We start from the raw sequence: 19,177 nt of genomic DNA on the forward strand, positions 1-19,177 counted from the left end.
GCTGCGGCGACCAGGATGGACAAAAGGACAAGGACAATCGGGCCATCTCCGTGAAGCAGAGGGAGGTTCTTAGCATGCTGCTGCGTGTGCGGGAAAATGAGTTTATGGCTGCTCTTAATTTGTGTTATCTTATGTGTTATCATAAATTCTGCCCGGAAACCATGCACGTGACGTAAAAAGGCTGAGTTCACATCAGAGAGGAGAGAAGACAACACTCGCTGTTTCCCAAGAACACCCCCCATTCAACGTCACCCTTTGGTCTGGGTCCCTAGACAAGCCGGTGTACACAGCTCATTGTGAAACAGGTGGTCATTACCTTCTGTGTCTTGCATATTTGCCACTGACGTGACCACTGCCATCACAGCCAGGCGTGGGACAGCTGCAAAAGGAAAGAGGGAATTACACGGGGTCGTGCTGCTCGGAGGGGGGTGGCTGAGTGCTTGGGGAGCATCGGGAGGGAGGACGCCCAGAGAGAAATGGGGGACCAACTAGGGGTGCTTTTCGTCGGCAGGTCTTCCATCAGAGCGGCCGGGCGGGGCAAGCCCCAGGAGGGCCGTTTGCCCGTTCTGAGGCGTGGGTTTTCTCCGTTGCTAACGGGGACGTGTTTTGCCCCCCCCCCGAGCACTGACCTGAAGAGCTCTTGTACAGCTGGTTCCGCGGGAACTGCAGAGAGATGGAAAGGAAATTGAGATTTATCATCTCTCACAATCCCCGGTCCTGCAGAATGCTGTCGAGGGTGGGGTCAGAGCAGAGGTCCGGACGGACGGGGCATATGGCTCCCCAGGATGAAGGGGGTCCCGAAGGGCTTCCCAGGGCCTGGGGACGCGCGGACGTACCTCGAACCCCTTTGGACCGTGTGCGATGACGCTTCTCCTCGGCGTCCACCTCCATCTGTGGAGAGAAGGGCAGGCGGTCAGGGTGAAGCTCCTGCATGCAAAGGCCCACGGGGCACGGCCGAGCCCCGGCATTTTGGCGGCGGTGGGGGAGCCCTCTATGAGAGGCGCGGGGGAGGGAAGCATCGGCGACTGGCCAGTGTCACTTAAAACACCAAGCAGACCTGCACCGCTCAGGAACGCTGCGTCCCGAGGCCCCACCCTGCGCGCCAGGCCCGCCCCCGATGAAGCCCCAGGAGCAGACGCTTTACGCTTTGCAAAGATGCGTCAGGATGGGTCTGGCCCAATTCTGAGCCACCTCGTTTGTACCGAGAACGTAGGAGATAGATGTGATGTGTGCAGGAAGGCTCGCACATGCAGTACAGCCGTCTGGAACCGAAAGGCTAATCCGGTCACAGCATTAGAAGAAGCAGGAGCAGGAGGACGACGTGTTGAACCCGGGGCCCGACTCCGTGTCATTCATTTTGGATGCAGTCGCCGCCCGCTGGGGTCTGAGTTGCTCGGATGGATCCCAGGGACATGGGCCCTCTGCTAGGAATGGACACAGCTCACACTTCGGAGATGGCAAAGCATTTTCCTGTGTCACCCTGTCGGGTCCTCACAACAATTCTGGGAGAAAAGTATCTTTTTTGCACCCGTTTTACAGGTGCGACCTGCCGAACGGCATCCAAGTAGAATTTTCGGTCTGGGACCCTGAAACCCAGCCACTGGCTCATACATCATCCTTAAGCTAAGGGACCCCCGCGGGACAGGTGGCCATGGGGCCGTGTACCGACACAGCGAGTGTTCCCGCACATGTGAGTCACTTGCACACGGCGCTGTGCGTGGGAGAATCCCGCTCCACGCGGCAGACGGGCTGGCGGAGAAGAGCCACAGGACGACCTCCTCCCGTCGCAAGGACAGGACACCTCCCCCTACCTGTGACGTCCTCACCCATCCACAGTCCCCCGAGGCAGAAGACTTGGGCACCTCAAAATGTCTCCCATGCACAGGCCACTTCCCCCACATGTCAGGACGAGGGGGTCACAACGGGGTGCAGAAAGGTCGTGAGGCACCAGGGCTCTGTCAGACCCCGAGGGGCGGAGCGCGGGCCGCTCTGCTCTTTCGACAAGCTGCTTGCAAGGCACCATCCTCCAGAGGAGACACCAAGGCGCCCTGGCGCGGGCCTGGCAGCCCCAGACGGAGTGTTCCTGACGGCCGACCACCGAGTTGGTATTTACTCGTGCTGTGTGCTGAGCCCTGCAGCAGCCGGGGAAAAACCCTACAAGGACAAGCAGCTCCTTGAACGAGCTTTGGAGCTTCTGCCAGGAGCCGGGTGTGCAGGCGGCGCAGGACTCAGCAAAACCGGAACTTGAGGAAGGGAAGAGCCCGGGTGAGGTGGGTCCCTAAGGAAAGGCTTTGTCGGGAACGCTGTGGGATTTCAGAACGGCCGTCGGAACAGGGAAGACTGTATTTTAGTCGTGTGGAGGCCCCGGCAGCCGAGCTGCTGCAGGAACGAGTGAGAGGATCTGTTTTCTGGGGAGCGGGTGGGTCGGGGGGCGGGACAAGCAGGGGGACACAGGCTTGCTGTGCAGTGTGGGGCCGGGGTGCAGGGGGTGCTCCGGGGGCCTGCTGACCCAGCGGGTGTTATGGAATACGGGCTTGGAGGTGCCGCACAAGGGCATTTTAGGAAAAAACCAACCAGCGGCCGCTGGAGAGCAGGCGCGGGGAGCAGGAGCGTGGGGCGGGTGAGCAGAGATTGGAGGAGCCCCGGTCCAGCCTCCACAGCAACAGCTCACTCCCAGAATGCGGGCGTCCAGGGAAGAGACACGGGGAAGCACTTAAGAAACAGGTCAAGGAATGTCAGCGCGACGCAGCAGCTCGTGGGCCCCTCTTCTGGCGACCTGACCCTCCTCTGCTGTTTCCACGCAGTCGGAACCCCGAAGGCAAGCAGGGTTTGACGCTCTGCGGAGAGCGTCCACGGCACCCGCCGGGATCACATCGGTACTCCAAAATCACTCCTCTGCACGGGGACATTTTCCAAACACTGCAAAACGGTGGCAAAGCAGATCGGGCTCCCACGGCGCGAGGCCAGCGAGCACTAGTGTTCCGGATGGTGATGGGAAAGAGGCTGTGTCACACTCTGCCACACTGTGCACCCGTCACAGGACCAGGGATGCAGAGATGATGCGGGGAAATCCTATTCTTTACGGAAGTCAACCTGAGTGCTAACTTGGAGCTAGAGGAGAGCACTGGGGACTCTTCTCACCGGGGCAGGAGGAGCTTGGCGGCGCTGTGGCTGACCCGTTCTGGGAGAGAAACAGGGCCTTCCTGGGCGGCAGTTTGAGCTGAGTTTTCAAGGTTAATTACAGTTTGAGCTTTAAAGTGGGGGCATGTTCCAGGCAGAGGGGAGGGGACGTGCAAAGACCCTGGGGTTTGCAGGGTGCATTCTGGGGCCCCGAGGAGGGACAGGGCTCAGAGTGTAGGTCACTCGATGCCTTCCAGGAGCACCACGGACGGGTCACCCGTGTGCCCTCTGCTTCGTGCTGCCACAGCCTCCGATGGCAAACCTGCCTTTAGAACCCCAACCCCCACCCCATACTGGCTGTAACTCAGGACAGAACTTGTCACCAAGGGGGCCGAGGCTGCCGCTCCTCTGTGGGTCTAATAGTGAAACACTCAGACTCGTTAGCTAATTGCTCATACGGTTGTGTAAGAATTATTTTATTTTGTATGTTTCGATTTTTAACCCATTTTTCCATATAGAAGGACGACCTTATTTCCTTCCATACAGTTACCTCTGCCACTAATCACTCACGAAAACACCGAGTCTTTCCCAGCACCGTGCAGCAGCCTTCCTGGGGTGCGCGCCGGACCCGGGACTGCAGTGGGGCCCCTCCAGCCACTGCTGTCCTCGCCGGTTCCAGGCTCTTCTCGCGTGAAGTCTCAGCCTCTCGAACGTGTTCTGCTCCGTGTGCGGGTTCCTCATACTTCGTAGAACAGCCCTGCAAAGCACCCGACGCAAAGGAGACACGAAGCAAATGGGGATTTTCTTTCTCCGCTTGCCAAGGAACTCCAAACAGAAGAGCTCGAAGCGTTTTACGTTTTGCGGTGACTCAGTGTCTTGGGGCGCAGACGCCAGCGGCTCAGATGCATCGGAAAGCGTGGAAGTCATGACCAGAGCTGAAGGAGCGTTTCCATCTCCGATGCGTAGTCCGACAAGCGTGTGGTCGGAGGTTGCCCGACACCATGCACTCGTCCACATGTCGGCCTCTTCAGAGACCCTGGGCCTGCCCGCCACCCCCAAAGGTGGGCTTCTGTGGTCCCACGGCTGTCCTTCTGCGAGCAGCTGCCCTCCGACGTGTCCCGGGAACTGTGCTGAGGAGACTATTCTTCTGGGGCCCTGAGACCCGGGCAGGAGCTCCGGGGACGACACCGCGACGGCGTGAACACGTTCACGCTTTCCGGGGCCAGAGACCATGGACGCCGCTGTCACGGCTCGGGCGCTGAGCCTCGGCCAGGAGTCCACACTAAGACGGCAAGCCCTCCCACCTGCCTGGCGGGAGCCCTTGCATCTGTAAGTCTGGTGCCTGTGTTTAGGATAACGAGAGGCTTCTCTCTCATTCACTCATTCACTCAATTCATTCATTCATCAGAGAGAGAGAGAGTGCGCGAGCACGAGCACAGGCAGACAGAGAGGCAGGCAGAGGCAGAGGGAGAAGCAGGCTCCCTGTTGAGCAAGGAGCCTGATGTGGGACTCGATCTCAGGACGCTGGGATCATGGCCCGAGCCGAAGGCAGCGGCTGAACCCACTGCGCCCCGAGGCGCCCGCGAGAGGCTTTTGCACTTAAAGGAAAGGCTCCTATGTCAGGCGTTTGCTGGAGAACGAACAGAAGTTCCCAGACTGACTGAAGAGCGTGCGAGCAGTTTTACACCACCACGGTTTGCACTCGCAGTCAGGACCGAGTGTGGAACTCTACCCCGGCCCCACCCCAAGCACACACTTCCGTCGGGCTGCGGCCTCTTGAAGATGACGGGACATGAACTACGGCAAAACTCATACGTCCGTTAGCGTTCTGCCTGCGCTTGGAGGCCACTTCCCGGCCGCGAGCAGCTCTTCCGGCCACAGCAGTGAGCCCCGGGCAGGGGCACCGGGGGTCCCGGCTCTGCAGGAGTCTGCTGACGGCCCCCCTGCACGCTGCACACCAGCAGCCCATCCCCTCGGGCGGGGTCCTCCGGCGCGGGGCTCGGATGGGACACGGCGGAGCCCGGGTGCTCTCCCCAGAGCTGCCCTCCGTCATTCGGGAAGCAATTACCTGCTTTGTCAACTAGCCAGACTCCACCTTCACCTCCTGCCGCTTGGCACCTGGTCCTCTCTCTGCTCATTAGCACCGTCGGGAGGACTGGGCTGCACGCGAGCAGGAAGTGAAGCTCGTTGACCAAGAGGTGTGACTCGCGAGGACGTCAGAGAAGCCAGAGCGTCCGCCAGACCGGGAGTGCAGACCAGACCGCGCTTGTTCCCCGCGCTCCCACTCCCTCAACTACTGTCCCCTGGGTCACCGAGGCCTGGCCTCCATGTCACCCTCTCACGATGGGCACCCCTCCCTCCATGTCCCCACACAGACTCAGGGACGTCCCTGCTCCTAAAATACCGTCTGTAAAGATCGGAAGATCCAGTCCCCGTTGTTCTACAGCAAGGGAAACTCGTTTCCCCCAACGCGTCAAAGCGTCCTGGTTTCAGTGAATTGAATGGAGTGCAAATACGTCAAATTTCGGGAGTTCTGTCCAGTGTTTCTAGTAAGTGATGGGATGGCATGTTGTTAAGAAGTTGCCAAGTTAGGAGAGAGGGACGGGTCACGCGCCTGGTTTGTGGCTGTCTCCGCGGCCGCTGCCCCACCTTGCGGGGTGGAAATGGGGAAAGATGGGGCAGTGAACCAGGTGGGAGAGTTGTGGCTCGTCTGCCCCCACTTTTCCTTTTCCTTCCCGAACTTTCTCAGTGAAGACCGGCGACCAGTGAAGCCGTCCTCAGCAGGAGGAGGCCCGGGCCCATGGCCTTGTCACCCCATCACCTTAGTCCCCGTGCTTGGAGAGCGGAAGCTTGGCGCCGTCGGTGCAGGAGAGAGGAAACGGGAAATAGGACGGGTGTGAGCAAAGGAGAAAATGCAGGTGAAGCGAAGCCCCCTCCGCCCAGGGCCACAGTGACCCAGAAGGGAGCCCAGCTCCGCAGGACCCGTGTCAGACACGGCACCCACTGCGGGGATGCAGGACATCATAGAAATGAGCCTATCTGAAGCTCACTTGAATGAGAAGATTTGGGGGCTCGTTATGGTGTGAACTTGTCATTAAGTTTAAACGGGTGGTGCACAAAAAAATCCAGAACCTCATTACCAAAACGTGGCTGCGTGACACGGACCTTCACAATGGCCACGGCCACTCACTCTCTGTGCCGGATCCCGTCACCAGGCCCTAGAAAGGCAGATGTTCATGCACAAAAGCAAGTCAAGTTTTGATGGTAAAGTGTCATGCTGTCCTCGGACTCCTGTCCCCACTGACGGCCTCTGCTAGTTGGTCCCCAGATGGAGGCTCCGAGCGGCTGCCGTAGGCGTGGACGCTCAGCTGTGAGGTGGGAGAACGCGGAAGCCGTGGGGCAACACGGGGTGTCTATGATGAGGGCCCGTGTTTTGCTTTGGTCTTGTGAGAACTCTGGGGGACCCGTCCTCACTACCCCACGGTGGGTGCGCCGGGGCCACGCAGGTGGATGCCGCTTGAGTGCTGTGGGGGGAGGGGCCACATTTTCAAAAGAAAAAGTACAGATTCGTGGCCTGACACGTGACATCCATGCCGTCTCCTGAAGGACAAGCGCAGTCTGGGAGGCAGGACTTCAGAGCTGGATTCCTGGACCTTCTCGGACATCCAGGGACTTATCTGGCACACGGAGCTGGGACGGCTCCAGTCAGAGCAGCCTTGGAAACGTGGAACGTGTGCTTGCTCTCAGGGCTCGAAACTGTCACTGCGGGTGATGACATTGGGGAACCCCAGACGGAAATCCTGCGGGCAGCACAGGCCACACCCCTAATCCACGTCTGCACCTGGTTTGGGACTTAACATGTGGAAAATAACACAACGTTCTGCTAGGCGCCCGGGTGGCATGGTTGGTTGAGTGTCCGAACCTTGATTTTGGTTCAGGCCCTGACCGCAGGGTCATGACTGTACTCAGCAGGGAGCCTGCTTGAGACTGTCTCTCCCTCTGCCCGTCCCCCACTCTCGCTCTCTCTCTCCCGTCTCTAAAACAAATAAATCTTTAAAAATAATAAAAATAAAAGTAATGCAACAAGTCCTAAACAAAATCCTAGGAAAGGAGCAATCATTGCCATGGTGGCAATAAAAACGTCCTGAACAGGAGCCCCTGAGGGGAAACGTGTCATGTCGACCCAGGAATCAGGAGAGCAAGCGCAGGGGTGCCGTGTACCGCGGCGCCTGCACAGAGGGCCCTGTGCCGAGCCCTGGGCATTGTGGATGAACAAGCCCGTGTGTCGGGGGGACAGGGCTGGGCCTGGCGGAGGCGAGAGAGCACCCCCCGCCCTCGGACAGCAGACGGAGAGGACGGCGAGAGAGAGCAGGTCTCATTCCGGAGGCACGTGGACCCATGGCAGAAAGGCTCGCAGGCTAACAGCAGGCATCTCTACGTTTTGGTAAAAGCAAATTAACGAACGAAGGAAGGAATTACAGGGAGCTAATGTTTCGCTTGGTCAGCGCGATTATTTAATTACTGTTTATTAATAATCTGACTACAGTTTTAAACCTTCTGTAACACAAAGAGCTGAGCAGAGAAGTACCTGCCCCCCACCCCCCACGAGGCAGGAGAAGCGTCTGCTTCTCTACAAGCACGTGGGGCACCAAGACTGGAGCTGCACGGCCACGGGGTCCGTGTGTCACGCGCACTAGACTTCCTGTCGGCAGGAAGCTGAAAGCTCTGAGGAGACGTTTACAATCTCCGAGGCTGGGGGTCGGCTTGTCAGGAGCCCAGGGTGTCCTTGGCCCCACAACGCTTCCTCTCAGCCACGTGGGGGCCGGCGACCCTAGCGGAGCATTTGAAACAGACCCAAATTTGAAGGTTTCTAGGTGACTCCAGAGAGCAAAAGGCAGTGGCTTTTAACCAATAACTCCTGTTGGATGTCACCCTTCTTGGGTGACCTGGCGATTTTGCATCGGTAAAAAGTCTGCTTCCCAGTTTCTATCGTCTGTCGCCACAGTGAAGAGGCCCCACAGCCCCGAGGGCTGGTTCTGGGGGCAGAGCGGCAGGGTGTGTCTCGGCTGGCGGCCGCGGACGCTGGAGGCCCCAGGGAGAGCGGGGCACCCAGCTCTGTGAGCTCCCTCCCAGCCAACGACGCCGGAGCTTAGTTCGTGTTTCACTATGGTGCTCGCAGCCCAGCGAGGCCTTTCCTCTCACGAGCGGGACGGCCTAGCCAGAAGGTGCCTGTTTCCAGACATTGAGTCGAAATGTCAAATCAGGGGCCCTTCAAATACTATTTTTTAATTTTATTTTTAAATACTAAACTATTTTTTGGCAAAAACCATTGCTCTTTTGGCCCCAAATGAAAAAGAATAGAAACCCCCTTCTGTGTTGGAAACCGGATTTGTAGAATTTGAGTTTGTTTCTGATAATTGTGACCACTGTGTCCTGCCAGCAAGTTCTGGAAGGAAAGTGCCAAGAGTCGATTTTAGGGCAGAGGGCGTGAATCTTACCACCTGAGAGTCAGGAGTTGGGCCCCGTACTGTTCGGCCAGGTTCCCAGTGCTTAACACATCAAGCTAATACCTAAAAATCTGGAGACTTTAAATCCAAATCTGGATTCCTGATTTTTCTGGAAAAATAGGAGGGTCTGGAAACACTGCGCAGCCGGCTAGAGAGACAGCGTTCCCACATGACAGCCGCCACGGCCTGATCACCTCTTGCGGCCTGTTCCCTGCTATGGCTTGGCCCACCATCAGGCATGGGCCGTTTCCTTCTGCAGCGGCAGCTCCGCTGGGCAGGGCTGGGGAGGGCTGGGTGCCCCGAGTGCGAGCTGCCCAACTGCCCTGCTCCTGCCTGGCGGTCTCTGCCCTCGGGCATTCCCAAGTCTGAGGAAAGCAAGGCTGCACGTCTACGTCCCAGGGCCTGGAAGAGTCATGGACATGGCAGGCTCTCGTGGAAATCTGCAGAATGCCCTTCCCGTCCTGGCTCTCAGGACTGGGCCGCGGACACACGCTTCTGTAGGCCGTGGAGCAGGGGCCCATGGTGCCTGCGGCAGCTGAACCTCAGCCTGCCCGGCCCCTCCGGCAGCCAGCTGCATCTCCGGCTCAGAACTTCGGCTCCAAGTTTAGTAATTCAGTTTCTCTCCACCCCTCTTCTTGGAGTCACTTTTCTTTCATGTCCCCTTGTTTTTTCTGTAAGTTATTGCAAACTAGTGTGCATAGACATTGTGGTGCTTTTCGTAGGAATCACAGCCTGTCTTGGCTGCTCGTTTCCGCGTCCGTCCTCCCCTCCAGGCAGAGGCACTGCCAGGGCCTCCCAGGGCCGGCACTCGGCAGGGCCTGACCCGGGTGCCCGGGTTGGGGGGGTACACGTGGCACGAGGGTCTTCTGAATATCGGAGGGTCTGCCTCTCCTGCAGTAGACGGGAAGCGCGGTTCCCGAAGCCTGCCGGCTGCCCGAACGGGAGGGCTGGCCACGTCAGGGCCTTCTGTGTCAGCAGTGGTCCCTGCTCGTCTCTGGGGACACGTGTCTCGGAGGCAGGTGGCCGGCGGTGGGACGGCTGGCTCCACATTTACTGACCGTGAGAAGCTGGGCAGAGTCCTGTCTGTGGATCGTGCTCCTCTCTTCCGTGAACTTCCTACTTATCTCCGGGCTGCCGAGAGGCTTGGATAAAGTCATTCCATGGAAGAACCATGCACAGCGCCTGGTACGTGAGAAAAGCTTCCTTCCTCCATTTCCCGGGTGAGGTTCCCCAGAGGCATGGAGAGCAGAGATGCTCACGATACCCACGCTCTGGGCGCACACGTCCCTCGTGATACGGGGCGGGTGTTGGGCTGTGTGCAATCACCTCTCCTAACACGAGCACCTCCGTGGCCTCTGTGGGCCTGGACCAGGGCAGCGGTGCACAGCCCGGGATCAGAGTCTCCGTAAAAACTGTTGGGGCCACGAGCGCAGTTGTAGCTACAGAACCTAAAATATGCACGTGTGGGGGGTACGGGCGTGGGCGTGTGTGTGCACACGTGCCTCTGGGGCCTTAAGCTCCCCCAAACCAGCTAAACGTTTTCAACAGTCCAGGACACGGCTCATCTCACACCAGGCTGGCTCTCTGGGGCTCCCAGGACTCCAGGAGAGGCAGGCAGGGGAGAGGTAGGCAGGGGAGACCTGGCCCATCAGGTGAACGCGGGCAGTCTGGGACAGAACGAGGACATCCTCGTGTTCCCTTGCCCCTCGCACGGCACCCAGCCCAGAGCATGGCCTGATGACCACAGGCCACGTTGTGCTGGTAGAAATACCACAGTTCCCTTAAAAGTCAGGTGGCTATTGGGCAACCTTTCTGGAAATACGGAAAGAAGTTCTACAGAAAAAAGAAAAGGAGTAAGGGGCTATTCCTACAAAGGAAGGGGCTGTTCACAAAGGCTCAGTAGGGAACGCATTTTCACAAAAGAGAGGCGGGGGTCATTTTAGTGACTTGGAGTTGGTGGTTTTTCAGACAAGTATGATCTGAAATCAAACTGTCCATCTCAGCCCGTGGGGTGCCTGTAACAGCCTCCCGCCAGGTCGCAGCCTGTCCCACCCTGTTCTTCTGTCCCCTTGCTGCTGTGGGGAGTTCATGGTGCCCTCCCGGCCACCTGTGGGCAGGACCCCTCACTCCTCCCGTAGGGCGGCTGTTTACAGACTCACGGATACTTACAGGCTAAACAGCGGTTCCTCTAGGTGCCTGCCTTTTCTTGTAAATGAAAGACCTCAGATAACTGGCAAATCGCTGAGAAGACAGACACACAGAATCTTGTGCTACAAGACCAAGCGCGAGATGCTGACATAGTCATGTGGGGTTAGGAAGGCAGCACAGAGCCGTGCGCAGGCGTGGGGCCCGGTGCTGACCCCCTGCGCCAGAGTCCTCCTCTGTCTCTGCAGCTGCACGACCTTGGACATGGAGCTAACCGGGCGCATCCCCAGGCTCTAAATTCTAAGTGTGTGGGTCACAACAGTCATGTGGGTCCTGGGGACACTGGAGATCAAAGGAGAAAATGGCTTTGCCAGCATTCTGGGGAAACTCATTCCATGGAACCAAAGAGCATTAGTGTGAAGGGCCAGGCGTCATCTGGTCAGCCGAGCATGCTGTGTGGGGTTCACACAAAGTCCAGGGCTCTGGGCATCCAGGGCTCTGGTGTCTGGGCTCCGGGTATCCAGGGCTCCAAGCGTCCAGGGCTCCGCTATCCCGGGCTCTGGGCGTCCAGGACTCCAGCTGTCCAGGGCTCTGTGCATCCTAGGCTTCGGACATCCTGGACTCCGGGTATCCAGGGCTCCGACTGTCCAGGGTTCTGGGTATCCAGGGTTCCGGCATCCAGTGCTCTGACTGCTCAGTGCTCTGGGTGTCCGGGGCTCCAGGTTGCAGGGCCCTGGGCATCCAGCGCTGCATCTCAGGCAGAACACGGCAGTTCTTCCAAACGCTGCTCGGACTCATGGCAGGGAGAACAGCAAATCCATGGACGGACTGTAGGCTGTCATAGATCTGGCCACCCCGGTCCTCCTGTCAGGAGACCCCGTCCTCTGACTTGCGTCCCTGCTCCCAAACGAGCTGGGTGTTCCATGCTTGCCTGGTGTCTGCCTCTTTCTGACCCCCTCGCTGCCAGCCTGCCTTCAGCACTCTTCTAGCCGCCCCACATCCTGACCGTTGGCCGGGGGCTGTGCCACACGGGCTCCCTGTGTCCTCTGGCTCCTGCCTGTAGTGGCTGTTGTGACTGGTGGGTGGCACAGGCCAGGACTTACAGAGGCGGGAGAGCCGGGCCAGCGTCAGCCGTCCAGGACAGACAGCATGGCTGGGCTCCTAGCCTGCTCCCGGCCCTAGACCACACCACCAATGACACCGCCCCCACCATCCCTGCTGTTGGGGATCTCTTCCCCAGCAGGGGATTCTGGGGGCTTGTCCCCACCACACCCTTCTTTCTACAACGTTCCATCTACTCCTATCAGTTGGCTCTTCTGCTTTCCATTTGGCTCAGGTCCCCTCTGCCCTTGGAGTCCGTTGACTTTAGCAATCGCCCCCTCTCTCCTTCCTTTTCCGCCAGACTGTGTAATGAGACCTTTCAGGAGGGTGCATCCTGCTGGGAGACACCGCCGAGGTCGGCAGTGACGGCGTCCTAGAGCCCCAACAGCGCACGGATGCTCATCCCTCAGGAGAGCACGCGCTGCTGTTGCTGGCTTCCCGCCAGCCTCGGCCACCCGGACTCCTGCAGGGCTCCGTCCCCGAGCAACGCCCCGAGGATGCGCCTACAGTGCCCTGACTTTGGCCTCCGGGAGCCTGGACCGCACGTGCAGGGGCGTCCACCTCCCGGCCATCCCCCGCAGGCCCATCTGAGAGCCTCGGTCAGCCTCTCCGTCCCGCACAGGGGCTCCCGAGCCACTGCATCCCTCCTCCCTGTCCCTGCGTCCACCCCCTCGCCGCTCCCCTCCACGGCACTGCGTGGGGCTATCAGCCGCCGGTGGGTCTGCTGGCGCGGCCTTCCTCCTTGTGTGGCAAGACCTCGAGAGCAGGGACCTTGTTACGTCCTAGCACTGGTTCCAGCTGCCATTTACTGAAAAATGAAGTGATGGTCCTCCGGTTGGAAACCTTAAGATCACGTTGACTTTCATCTTTTCTCTGTTCCTCCGTCAAATCACTCCTCACGTTCTGTCTTCACCACCAGGCCTCCCCCCGCGTGGGTGCGGCACGAGATCAAAGCCTGACAATTCGGGCTCATCACGGGGATGATCTTGTCGATGCCGGACCCTCTCTGTCGCGTCGTCCCCTGTGACGCCGTCCTCCCACTTCCCGCGTGGCGTCGCCAGCCTGAGAACCCGCGAGGCTTCCCTGCGGACGCGCTCCCTTGCCTCGGTCAGTAGCAGCGTCTGCCTCTCTTCCCTGTTTCTCCTACGGACCAGACGGGAGATCGGCAGAGGGGACACACAGGGATGCCTCCGGGGTGTGGCGGGGGGTGGGCAGAGCCGCGCGGAACCCTCCGTCCTCCGCCAGCTCCGCGGCTGGTGGCGCGCTCTGCGCCTGGAGCTTCATGAACACAGAGCGCGTCCCACGGCCTACACGCGCGGAGCCCACGCGACACACGCTCGCGCTTGCTTCTTTCACTTCCGAAAACTCCGGCTCGCTCCCGGCCAAGGCCAGTGGGTTCGGTCCGTGTTTCTGGACGCTGGGTGGAATTTCCCAGAACGAGTGTCCTGCGCCATATCTGCCATCCACTCCCAGGAGTTCCCTCACTCACCGCATCGTGCGGTTTTCTTCTGCTCTAAAGAGAAGTGCCCGAAACACCCCATGCATCCTCTGCGGGTTTCCGTAACACGGTTTTCTAAGAGGATATCGTCAGTCCTTCCAGAAGACGCACAGGTCCATGGGCTGTTCAGAGATGCGTGACTGTCCCCGTTTCTCCCAGAGCTGACCAGCCACAGAGCCCGGGGCCGCGTCTTTGCTGAGCGAAGCGTCGTATCTCATCGCTGCCCACGCTCTCCTTCCCCGACCTCCAAGGAGGCTCTACGCCTTCTCCCGCCTGGGCCTCCTGCTTTCTGCTTCTGGTTCTGCTTTCTCTCGCTCACCCTTTGCCTATGTTTAAAACATTCCCATGGATCTGCAATATCTCTTCGTGCACCTATGGCGTCGCTCTCTGTGCCCATCTTACTGGTGGGCGCGTTTCCCTGCACTGTGCACCTCCCCCACGTGTGTGAAAGGACGTAGGTGACCCCGCCAGTCTCCTGGAAAGAGCTGCCGGGCTCTAGGGCTTTGTTGTGGTTTCCTGGGGCTCACTGCCCTCATGCCAGTGCCCCGGTCCTCCTGGGCCCTCCTCAGTGGCCCGTCCTCCTCTGGGCCGCGGCGTCCACTCCACGCCCTCTGCTGTGCGGGAGCCGCTGACAAGTACGGCCCCTTCTCTGTGAGCACCTGCTCAGCCCCGCGCGCCCTGCAGCCTGCCGCGCGGTGAGAGACCACGTGACCCTTTTGAGGGATGTACAACCCGCACGTGACCAAACAGCTTCTAGAAGTGTCCAACGTCCCGCACTCATCAGCAGAGACGGCACTTGACTTACCTTCGGCTTCCCCTGACCGAAACTGTGATAAAACACAAAAAATAAAATTCAAGTACGTTTTGATCTAGAGAAATAGTAATAGAAGGTCCGTTTGTTTAAGTATTTCAAATGATCCCGGTGGTTTTCTAGTTTGTAACTTTCTAAGCCAGTTCCTCTTTTTAAGTCAAAGTACATTCAACATACAAAACGGTTTTGGGAGTGGGACACGGCGGCCCAGCGTCCACATTCGGGAGCGGGACATGGCGGCCCGACGTCCATGCACGTTGTGAAAGGCTCCTGGGTGTGCGGTCGCCATCTGTCGCCACGGGAAGCTTCTGTCCTTCCGACCACATTGCCGACGCTGAACTTTTCATCCCTGTGACTTCTTTATTGTATAATTGGAAACTTGTACGTTTAAAATCCAGTTTTTCTTTTAAGAATTTGTTTTCCTTTTTTTAAGGAGAGAACAAAGCTAACGGAAAAAAGATGAATTAGAGAAGTTTCTGTCTACACGGCAGGTGTGTCTGTGCTCGGGGGAAGAGGAACCACACAATTCCGCAGGAAATGTTCAGAAATTAAAGCGTTTCAGAAATGACTCAATGCGAGACGTTCACGAATTTTAGGAGAAGGGTTTGCGCTTGGCGCCCTGAGCATGAAGTGCAGGTTGTTCCACTGACTGCGTCTCTTTGCCCCTTGAGCCTCAGTTTGCTTGAAGGGACACAGGCAGGACAGGGTCCCCACGGGGACCAGGTGGGGCCAGGTGGGCGGGCGAGCTCACAACGCCCGGGGGCAGGTGAGAGTGTGCACACGGCCTGCTGGCCCCTGCCGTCTCGTGACCTCAGCAGCGTCACCGCTGTCATTTTGCCCTCACTAGGCTGTCACTGTTGGACACCACGTGTGGGTCAGGGTTTCTGCTCAAGGGAAGAACTCTGCCACCGATGAGACCCGAGCCACGTCCATGCTCTCGGGGGGCAGGTGTGGGATACCGCGCAGCGACAGATGATGGGCTCTCTTAGTGGTGGGGAGGGACCGAAAAACAGCATGTGGCAGAAAGCAAGAGAGAAGGTTCTAGAGGGGTGTGGGGGGGGAAGGCACACTTAGTTCTGACCACAGGGTTCTGGGGGGAGCCCTGAGGGCAGTTCTCTGGTCCCCACCTCAGCCCCCCAGGGAGTGGACGGGCGTGGGCAGCGCCGCACGCTGGGTCCGTCCGTGGAAGTCCGGGGCACAGGTGCTGGGAGGGGGCCCGCATGGTGCTCAAAGCCCCTCGCACCCCAACACCCCCGAGCCGGTGCTCGTGACGTCCCTGTGGGATCTGCGAGCAGAGCTTCGGGGCAGCCGGGACAGCAGCCTGCTTTCCACAGGCTCCACTGGATGGGCAGCGAGGGAGAGGGGGTCCCGGAACAGCTTCTGGGGGTGACGAAAGTGTCTCCCTCTCTTTTGTCAAGCCCAGGGCAGGATGTGTCTGCCCCGTGGAGGGGGCCAGGCCGTGGACAGGAGAAGAGGGCAGGCGGATGGGGCAGCGGAAGGAGCAAACAGACACACTCTCGGGCCGGTGCAGGGAAGACGGCGGGCGAGCGACACAGGGGGTTGGGCAGGGGCGAGAGCTCCCGTCCTGGGAGGAGGAGGTTTTACGGACAGTAGTGGTCTAGGCCACGTCTCACCCCGGTCAGTAGCGCACACAGTGTGAACGGGCTGTCCCGCCTCGTGCGGACCTCATGCCACCAGGGTGAAGGGGCCAACACTGTACCTTGTGGGGCGTCTTCTCTCCTAGGAAGGGAGGCAGTGTGGCTCCGTGGGCAGGACACGGGCCCGGAGTCAGGGTCCCTCTGCGTTCTCTTCCGGGTCCTCCCCAGCTTGGGACTGAGGCGAAGTTACTTAATTTTCCTGTGCCTCCATTTCTCCATCTGCAAAACACGAACCATAGCGTTAAGCGCCTATGATTTCACCTGCACGTGAGGGGAGGTGGCCGCCGTGGACGGGAACCCTGTGGCGGCCACAGGATCCAGGCCGCCTCCGTCCTATCTGCGGACAAGGGCTCCCCTGGGAAGCGTTCTGGCAAACTTGGGGCCTCTGCTTTGGCTCTGAGGAAGGTTCTCCCCAGGGACCTTCTCAGGTGGTGCAGTCAGGGACCAACCCCATCTGTGGAGTTGGCGCTGCTAGACCAGAGAAGGTTCTAAAACCCCTGTTCTCAGGTCCAGAATCCCTCCAGGCTCCTGGCAGAATAACAAGGTCACACTAAACAGCTCGGCAGACGGCCACGTAACTCCTCGAGCGACTCTCGTGTCCACTCCCTTTGTCTGAACAGCTTCCCGTGGACAGCTGAGCTCAGTGAGAAACCAGGGGGTCACTGGGGCCACTTTCCTCTGAACTCCACAAGCCCTTCCTGTGGTCTGAGAACCAGCCGGCCCTGTCTGCTCTGTTGAGCCTCGGGGACTGAGCTGTAAATCCTTTCTGGGTAGACCTCATCTCCCCAAGGAACGACGTCACCCACACAGGCCGTGAGTGACTGTTTGAACACGTGTGCCTGCCAAGACCACAACGGCACAGACCACAGAGGATTTAAAATCATCAGTTCCCAGAAAGAGGACGAAGTTGTCTTTTTCAATATGGCCACTTAAAACTGGAGAACTTTTATTAAAACAAACAAAAGAACAAACGAAAAACCAGGAGAACTTCTCCCTACCTCCTCCTTGGGGTTTAGTAATCTCCCTCAAACGTTACCATGAGCGCAGCTTCAGTCTTACGGCACAAGTCCCGGAACGTGCACACAAACCCCAAATGTGCACCACAAATCCGGGAACGTGCACCCTCCCTTCCTTCCTTCCTTCAGGAGCAGGGACAACCCCACCTGCTTCTACTGGTCACTGCGGGTTTGTTGATTCAAATCACAAAAGAGAAAAGGAAGGAAGGAGAAAGGGAGGGAGGGATGGAAGGAAAGGAGGAGGGAGGGCTGGGCTCCAGGGGCTCCCCCGATCGCCTTTAGGGGGTCTGCCTCCACCTTCCCACCGCATGGGGACGGCCCTCGTGCCCCACCTGCTGAGCGTGGCCAGAGGCTGGAAGATGGAGAACCAGCCACACAGCCCACAGCAGCAGAGGACACGACTTAGGACGTGTCCACTTCCAGTGTGATCGTCCCCGGCAGGTGAGCTCTGGCCCAATCACTTGCCGGCCAGGCCCCTGGTCGGACTACCGGCTGCTCGGAGTCCCCGGCTCTGTTTCCAGCGAGGGGACCGTACTTCCCGCCCGCTGGTGGTTGGGGGAGCGACAGCGTTGAGTGGCAGCCTTTCTTCCCCAGGGGACACAGTCGCTAGGAAGACTTCGTGCCAGGGCTCCCTGTGCTTATGATGTACTTTGAAAACAAATGTTGGGCTGCCGAACTGCCAGGAGACTATGCCGACAGCCGCAAACCACAGCGGACACGGACACGCAGGAAGAAGAATCCAAATGCCGACGAGCCTGCGATGGTGGGACCCTGAGAACACGTACGTTCTCGCTCCGACTCCTCTACCGCGGCGCACTCCTCGCCTATCAGTGGTGAGGGCAAGGGAGGAGTGTGAGTTCCGGACAGAGGATGCTTCCTGGGTGGGCCTGCTTTCAAGCTGTCCACACTGGCTTAGGCCTGGTGGCTAGCCCTGGGCGGAGCAGCTGATTTGTACATTAGGTGCAGAGCGTGGGTTCGAATTCGGTGTCAGATGCTGACTTCCTTATCTGCATTTCTCACACAAAGGAACTAACTTGGGGAACTGAGGCAAGGTCAAGGACAGTGCCCAAGGTCATGCAGACAAGGGAACAGGTTTGGTCTCCAAGCCCAGGGGTCCTGGCCCCCCGCCTCTGCTGTAAGATGAAATGCAAACACATTCTCAGAGCACTGGGACGTCCCGGGTCACACCCAAGCACCTGGGGACTAGGAGCTCCTGGCCCCTCCCTCCTTGGAGGCAAGCGTGTTTGCCAGCCGGGTTTGTCCGGGCCGTTGCCATGAGGCTCAGTGGGGAGCGCCCCAGCCGCCCGCGCCAGGCGTAGAGACAGAATTACACCATTTCCGGTAAAAAAAAAAAAAAAAAAAAGAATTACTCCATTTCCAAGCCTAAGTGTGACCAGAGTTCACACAAACTGTTTTTGCTCCACGGAAGCTGGAAGCATTTCCATGCAGGAGCCGAAGGGCAGATCTGTAGCCGGTTATCGTCCATGACCTGGCGTGACTTACAGAACGACCTTGCCGCGGGGTGTGAGTGCCCCCTGCTCGCTGCTCTCTCGAGGCAGGCAGGCTCTGCTACACGGTCCTGTGTGTGTCTCCCTCTCGCACACACAGGCTTGTTTTTCCGGCATCTGCAACGTAGCAGATCCCGGTGCCCTTCGAAGTGGCCTCAGCGGTTACAGTCACTAAACGTGTGACTGTGTGTGTTTTCCCAACATGGACGCCAGAGTCTGCTCTCATCAAACGTCCCTCGAGGGAACGTTTGTCTTACGGTCCCCGCGTCTGACCTGCGTTCTCTCTCCTCTGATTCCCCGACTGCATCCTTTCCCTCCTGGATTCTGCCTTCTGCAAGGACCTGTCCTCCCCCTGCGGCACACACAGCAGACCTCCCACCTGCGTCTGGTCTCCCGGCACTGCTTACGAACCGCGGGCCGGACGCCAGGGGCTCTCCTCCTTGGGCTGGTCTTGCAAAGCCTCGACTCTTTGTGCTGCATCCCGGAGGGCCTTCCCTGCTCCAAGGGACTGAGCTTACTCCAGGCTTTCCTCCTAAGTCCTGCCGAACTACCAGCTGCTCAGGCTGACTTGCGACGGTTGAGCAGTGGGAGCCGGTCCCAGGGACTGCGGGTCCGGGGTCCACTGCAGCCCCGGAGCCGCGGCCCTTCCAGATGGAGATTCCTCCCGCAGAGAACCCCGGGTGCGGCCCTGCCTCTGCCAGCTGGATGCGGGGACCAGGATGGACAGAGGGCGAGGGAAGACAGACAAACGGAGCCAGGGGTGAGCACTGAAGACAGAAGTGGCCGTCGGACCTGCGTGGCATGGGGGGGGGG

General features: G+C 59.0%; 1 protein-coding gene across 12 annotated transcripts in view; it reads right to left on the minus strand.

The window, feature by feature from the left end:
- MYT1L (myelin transcription factor 1 like) overlaps window positions 1-19,177 on the minus strand; it is a 394,040-nt gene that overhangs the window by 127,654 nt on the left and 247,209 nt on the right. For all 12 annotated transcript variants that reach the window (XM_045979466.1, XM_045979474.1, XM_045979472.1 and 9 more), the window contains exons 5-8: window positions 15,903-16,059; window positions 837-891; window positions 630-663; window positions 317-379 (exon numbers count right to left, since the gene is read on the minus strand). In XM_045979466.1, coding sequence (XP_045835422.1) covers window positions 317-379; window positions 630-663; window positions 837-891 — 152 coding nt within the window. In that variant the 5' untranslated portion in view covers window positions 15,903-16,059. The remainder of the gene's footprint in view (window positions 1-316; window positions 380-629; window positions 664-836; window positions 892-15,902; window positions 16,060-19,177) is intronic.

Source organism: Meles meles, chromosome 15 (genome assembly GCF_922984935.1).
Source record: "Meles meles chromosome 15, mMelMel3.1 paternal haplotype, whole genome shotgun sequence".
Lineage (NCBI taxonomy): Eukaryota > Metazoa > Chordata > Mammalia > Carnivora > Mustelidae > Meles > Meles meles.